This window comes from Chrysemys picta, unplaced genomic scaffold, assembly GCF_011386835.1.
Source record: "Chrysemys picta bellii isolate R12L10 unplaced genomic scaffold, ASM1138683v2 scaf3445, whole genome shotgun sequence".
NCBI lineage: Eukaryota > Metazoa > Chordata > Testudines > Emydidae > Chrysemys > Chrysemys picta.
In genome coordinates, this window is record NW_027056147.1 from 1 (window position 1) to 6,000 (window position 6,000).

Genomic DNA, 6,000 nt, shown 5'->3' on the forward strand with positions numbered 1-6,000 from the left:
TGGGGTCTCCCTCGGCAGCTCTTGCTGTAACCGGAAGAACACGGTAAGCCTGGCCCTGCTCAGAGCGGGCAACAATGCTACGTCAGGAGCTCAGAGCCTCAGTCAGGGCTGAGCAACAATAGTAGGCCCCAAGCCTCAACAGGCCTGGGAGAGGGGGAGACTGCCACCCACGGGTTGGGTGGCAGGGGGGACGCAGGCCCTCCCACTCCACTGCATCCCAGCTCGGGGCCTTAGCAGCGGCAGACGGCCCACTGCTTAGTCAGTGGGGATCCTGGCCACAACACACTGACATAGGCTCTGGCAATGTTGCAGCCAGACTGGGGTCGGCTGCCCCTGGCTAATTCCACACTCCCCCTCAGGGCCTACTTGGTGTCGGCCTCTGGGGGATCCAGGACCATGGGTTCGTCAGGGCAGGGATTGATCGGTGCGTCCGGCAGCTCCTCCGGATAGCGGCCGCCCTGGGCAGGCCCAGCGGCCGCCCTGGGCCGCGGAGTTTTCCCAGCCACAAGCTAGGCTGGAGACGTCTGGTCTCTCTGGCTGCTGGGGTCTTACTGAGGGCGAGCCTTTATACTTCTGGGTCGCTGCCTGACCCTCTCGGGGTGGGCTCTGAGCTCCCTCACTCCGGCCCAAGGCGGCGGGGAGCCACACCGGCTCACTACACTCCCCGCACAGTAACTTGAGACCATTACTCCTTGTTCTGTCATCTGGTACCACTGAGAACAGACTAGATCCTCCTCTTTGGAACCCCCTTTCAGGTAGTTGAAAGCAGCTATCAAATCCCCCCTCATTCTTCTCTTCTGCAGACTAAACAATCCCAGTTCCCTCAGCCTCTCCTCATAAGTCAAGTGCTCCAGCCCCCTAATCATTTTCGTTGCCCTCCGCTGGACTCTTTCCAATTTTTTCACATCCTTCTTTTAGTTTGGGGCCCAAAACTGGACACAGTACTCCAGATGAGGCCTCACCAATGTCAAATAGAGGGGAATGATCACGTCCCTCGATCCGCTAGCAATGTTCCTACTTATACAGCCCAAAATGCCGTTAGCCTTCTTGGCAACCAGGGCACACTGTTGACTCATATCCAGCTTCTCGTCCACTGTAACCCCTAGGTCCTTTTCTGCAGAACTGCTTCCTAGCCATTCGGTCCCTAGTCTGTAACAGTGAATGGGATTCTTCCGTCCTAAGTGGAGGACTCTGCACTTGTCCTAGTTGAACCTCATCAGGTTTCTTTTGGCCCAATGCTCTAATTTGTCTAGGTCCCTCTGTATCCGATCCCTACCCTCCAGCGTATCTACCACTCCTCCCAGTTTAGTGTCATCTGCAAACTTGCTGAGAGTGCAGTCCACACCATCCTCCAGATCATTAATGAAGATATTGAACAAAACCGGCCCCAGGACCGACCCTTGGGGCACTCGGCTTGAAATCAGCTGCCAACTAGACATGGAGCCATTGATCACTACCCATGGAGCCTGACGATCTAGCCAGCTTTCTATCCACCTTACAGTCCATTCATCCAGCTCATACTTCTTTAACTTGCTGGCAAGAATACTGTGGGAGACCGTATCAAAAGCTTTGCTAAAGTCACATCCACTGCTTTCCCCTCATCCACAGAGTCAGTTATCTCCTCATAGAAGGCAATTAGGTTAGTCAGGCACGACTTCCCCTTGGTGAATCCATGCTGACTGTTCCTGATCACTTTCCTCTCCTCTAAGTGCTTCAGAATTGATTCCTTGAGGACCTGCTCCATGATTTTTCCAGGGACTGAGGTGAGGCTGACTGGCCTGTAGTTCTCCGGATCCTCCTCCTTCCCTTTTTTAAAGATGGGCACTATATTAGCCTTTTTCCAGTCATCCGGGACCTCCCCCGATCGCTATAAGTTTTCAAAGATAATGGCCAATGGCTCTGCAATCACATCCACCAACTCCTTTAGCACCCTCGGATGCAGTGCATCCGGCCACATGGACTTGTGCTCGTCCAGTTTTTCTGTGTGGGCTGGCCTCCCTGGCTGCACTACAACTCCCCTGCTGTGCTCTCCCCCTTCACCCTGGGGCTGGGGGGACCCATGGGTGCTGCCCATGGGAGCAGAGTGCAGCTGGTGTGACGTCCAGGACAGTGTTTCCATTTCAGGTGAGAACCCTCTGCCCCCAAACACCCAGCTCAGAAGGTGCCATCCTCTGGCACATTCGCTGGGCAGCTGGAGGAATTTCTGTAGGACCCTGTCAGATTCCACAGGGCTTTCCCTGCAGGGCTGGGGGAGTGTCCGGTTCCACATGCTCCCTTGGCCTGGGGCCTGGTATTATCCCGTGTTTACAAGGCTGACATGTGGATGCCATTTAGGGCTGGGGTGGGGGAGAGCGGGGTAGGGCAGGGCAGCCTGGGGGCCCTCTTGGGATGGGAGTGGGATGGTCTGGGGGCCCTGCTGGGCTAGGGGATGGGAACAGGGCACACGGTACATTAAGGACCCCCCACTCCAGGTGCTCATGGGCCCTGTGACAGCAGGAGGTGGGATGTTCAGTGCTAGTGAGCACACCCTGGTGCTGTGAGGAGAGGCCCAGGGCATGCTGGCCCCCCAGTGTGACCCCTCCCTCCTTGGCCTGTTCCCCCTGCAGTCCTGGGGCCGTAGGAGATGGCGCGCTCCCTCTACCGCCTTCTGCTGGTCCCCACCTGCCTGCTGCTGAAGCTCTCCAAGCTCCTATACTGGCTGGCCGAGCATAGTGCCTCCTACCTGCTGGGGGCTGCCTACTGCCTGTGGGTGCCGTGGTTGGTGCTGACCCAGGGGCCGTGTCGGGCCTTCCGCTGGAGGGTGCGAGAGATGCCACCACCGTGCCTTACCGATGCCTCCTATGGGGAGCACCGCTACCTGCAGCTTAAGGTTGTGTGGGGGGAAGGGGATGGGGGGGACAGTGGGGCTGGGTCAATCCCTGAACAGATCCTCCTGCAGAGTCTAGGCTGCAGCTCTTACCCCTGTGATGGTTCTTGGGATGCCCAGGAATGAGTCCCCTCGGAACCCCCGGCCTCCAGCCAGAGGAAGTCTTTGTGCTTAAGTGGGTGTCAGCTCCCTGCCACCTCCAGTCGGTTAGCCCCCAGACAGCCCTTCCTTTGCCTTGCAGGTTAACAATAGGTGCACCGCAGTCCCGGAGCCCCTGTGAAGCATTCCCCTGTAGGGCCTAGCCCCTGTCCACTGAACACGGAGACTTGGCAGGTCAGCTGTCCAAGGGACAGCGCACACCAGCTGGGATGGTTCAGCATCCTGTCTAACACCACAGGGCTGAGTTCCAGGTCGGGTGAGAACAGGCGTACAGGTCGTATCAAAGAGCGAGAGCTAAGAGCTAGCGAGCGAGGATGATGGAAATGGGAAGGTGACACAAGACAAAAGCGTAACACGATGCTTAGAGACTAACTTCACTCATTTAACCATGTGTTCAATGCATATACACAACTCCTTCAATATCAGCCATACCCACCACCTGCAATGATTCTGAGGAGCGGGATGACATCGCCTTCCATTGGAAACCTCCCATGATGTCATTGCTGGGTAAACGCCATTAAGTGGTGTGCTCGGTGTAGTGAGTTTGTCAGGCTGTTGGAACTGTCAACCCTTTGCCTGCTGGTACCAGTGGGGCTCTGCCAGCCTCCTGCCCAGCTGTCCCCCATGGTTCTTGCTGACGTGGGGCTGTGGCACAGGGGAAGCTGGGGCAGGTGCTGCAGACAAGGCCAGTGTCTGGGATGAGACAAACGAGGGCAGAGGTTGGCAAACTACAGCCCGTGGGCCACATCCGGCCCACGGGACAATCTTGCCCGGCCCCTGAGCTCCTGGCCGGGGAGGCTAGCCACCGGCCCCTCCCCCACTGTTCCCCCTGCCCCCCAGCCTCCGCTCACTGCGCCGCTGGCGCAATGCTCTGGGCGGCAGCGCAGCTGCAGAGCCGTGGCCTGACCTGGTGCTCTGTGCTGCGCGGTGGCGTGGCTGGCTCCAGCCGGGTGGCGCAGCTGCCTGTCCTGGTGCTCTGGGTGGCGCGGCTGTAGCGCTGCCAGCCACTGATGCTCCAGGCAGCGCCGTCAAGGAGCAGGGGGGGTTGGATAGAGGGCAGGGGAGTTTGGGGTGGTGGTCAGGGGGCGGGGGTCAGGTTGGTCAGAGGGTGGGGAAAAGGGGGGTTGAATGGGGGCAGGGGTCCTGGGGGGGCAGTCAGGAAGGAGGGGGGGTTGGATGGGGCAGCAGGGGGCAGTCAGGGGTGGGGGATCCGGGGGCAGTCAGGGAACGGGGGGGTTGGAGGGGGCAGGAGTCCCGGGGGGAGGGGGCAGGCCAGGCCTGGCTGTTTGGGGAGGCACAGCCTCTCCTAACCAGCCTTCCATACAATTTCGGAAACTCGGTGTGGCCCTCAGGCCAAAAAGTTTGCCCACCCCTGAATCAGGGGGACACCAGCTGCTAAGCCCAGCAGCCCCATTGGTCAGCAGAGGCCCTGGAGGTGCCACCCAGCTCCTGCCATGGTGCAGCTGACCCCTGGGTGACTGGGCATGAACATTTCCTTCTCTCCCCTCCCCATCCTTGCAGAGCTCAGGGCTGCGTTTGCACTATGTCACAGCTGGCCAGGAGGGGGCGCAGCTCATGCTGTGTCTGCACGGATTCCCCCAGAACTGGTAGGTCTCTCTGGCTACTCTTGGGTGGGAGGGGCGCCTGCTTCCCATGGCCTGTGAGGAGTTGGGATGAGGGGGTGTTTATTACAGTCATGCGGGTCAGGGCCCCATTGTGCTGGTGCTGCACCGACCAAGCAGCCCCGAGGAGCTGACAGCGCGATGGAGGCAGGACAGGTGAAGGGGCAGAACACACCAGTGGACACTGGTTCAAAGGCTGGCCCGGAAGGAAGGAGGGGCGCGTCCCCGGGGCAGGGCCTGCTCAGGAACCCTGAATTCTCTCCCCAGAGAGCTGAGCCCTGGAGGATGGTGCCACTGAGTAGCTGCATGTCCCTCCTGCAACGCCCCTTCCTCTCTGCGCGGAGGTGTGTCGCGCAATGCTGGGTGAGCTGTGCTGGGGGCGCTGGCTAGCACAGCTCAGGCTCCCGCGCTCAGCCCCGGCTCTGGGCAGCGCCCTGGCCAGGCAGCTGCGGAGGGGATGGGAGCAGGGAATGGCCCCGAGGTTTAGCTGGCGGGGACTCTCCCCCCACCCCCCGGCTCGGCAGGGTATCCCCTAGGCACTGATTGAGCTCAGGGCTGTGTGCGTTGGCAGGTTTGCTTGGCGCTACCAGCTGCAGGAGTTCAAGAGGCAGTTCCGGGTGGTGGCGCTGGACCTGCGGGGCTATGGGGGTTCGGTCGCCCCGCGCGGGAAGCAGCACTACCGGATGGAGGCCCTGCTGGAGGACGTGCATGGTGTCATCCAAGTGCTGGGCACCAAGGACCAGAAGGGTGAGGAGTGGCTGCTGGGCATGTGTGAATGGAGGCCTCCCCCTCTGTGCTTCGGCTGGGGAAGGTACGAGCTGCGAGGGAGCTGGCCCCTCTGGTGGAGGAGAGGAACCTCCCTGCTCAAGCTGTTCCCAGGCGCAGAGGGGCCTTTCCTTGAGACCCTGCTGCGCCCCGCTTTGCACTGTCCCAGATGGCTCCCCCTTTGGATGAGTTGTGGGAGTGCCCAGCCTGACCTGTTCCCGCAGAAGGGGCAGAGGGGTTCTCCTCCAGCCCTGACAACGGCGACCCCAGAGCACCACCGAGGTTGGGTGGGGCGCTGTGAAGCCTGGGATATGCCCCCGACCCCAAACCTTAGCATCTCCCTGGTTGGGCGCCACGTAGCAGCAAGTGGGCAGAGCTTGGCTGCCGTGTGGCAGCGTGGCTGTGCTCTGCTGAGTCGGGAGTTCCATTTCTGGGGCGAGAATTGAATCAATGAGCAGGTGTGTCTACAGCAGAGACAGACACTCAGTGTCCCATCCCACCTGCTTGCTTGCTTGGTCTGTCCAGGCTGTCCGAGCCTCTGGCTATTGCCCCAGTTGGGGAGCAGGGAGACAATGGAGGGGGGCAACT

At 60.3% G+C, this 6,000-nt stretch overlaps 1 protein-coding gene across 1 annotated transcript; it reads left to right on the plus strand.

The window, feature by feature from the left end:
* The first annotated feature begins 77 nt into the window (after positions 1 to 77).
* LOC135980461 (epoxide hydrolase 4-like) lies at positions 78 to 5,858 on the plus strand. Its single transcript, XM_065580442.1, has 3 exons — positions 78 to 2,869; positions 4,547 to 4,632; positions 5,219 to 5,858. The coding sequence occupies exons 1-3, from the start codon at positions 2,624 to 2,626 to the stop codon at positions 5,856 to 5,858; spliced, it is 972 nt and encodes a 323-aa protein (XP_065436514.1). The 5' UTR covers positions 78 to 2,623.
* Positions 5,859 to 6,000: the final 142 nt, after the last annotated feature.

Bases quoted from the DNA above. Each gene is read 5' to 3' on its own strand.
- LOC135980461 (XM_065580442.1), top strand. From the start codon at position 2,624: ATGGCGCGCTCCCTCTACCGCCTTCTGCTGGTCCCCACCTGCCTGCTG. The intron at 2,870-4,546 runs GTTGTGTGGGGG...CCATCCTTGCAG, and splicing joins ACCGCTACCTGCAGCTTAAG to AGCTCAGGGCTGCGTTTGCA. The intron at 4,633-5,218 runs GTAGGTCTCTCT...GTGCGTTGGCAG, and splicing joins CACGGATTCCCCCAGAACTG to GTTTGCTTGGCGCTACCAGC.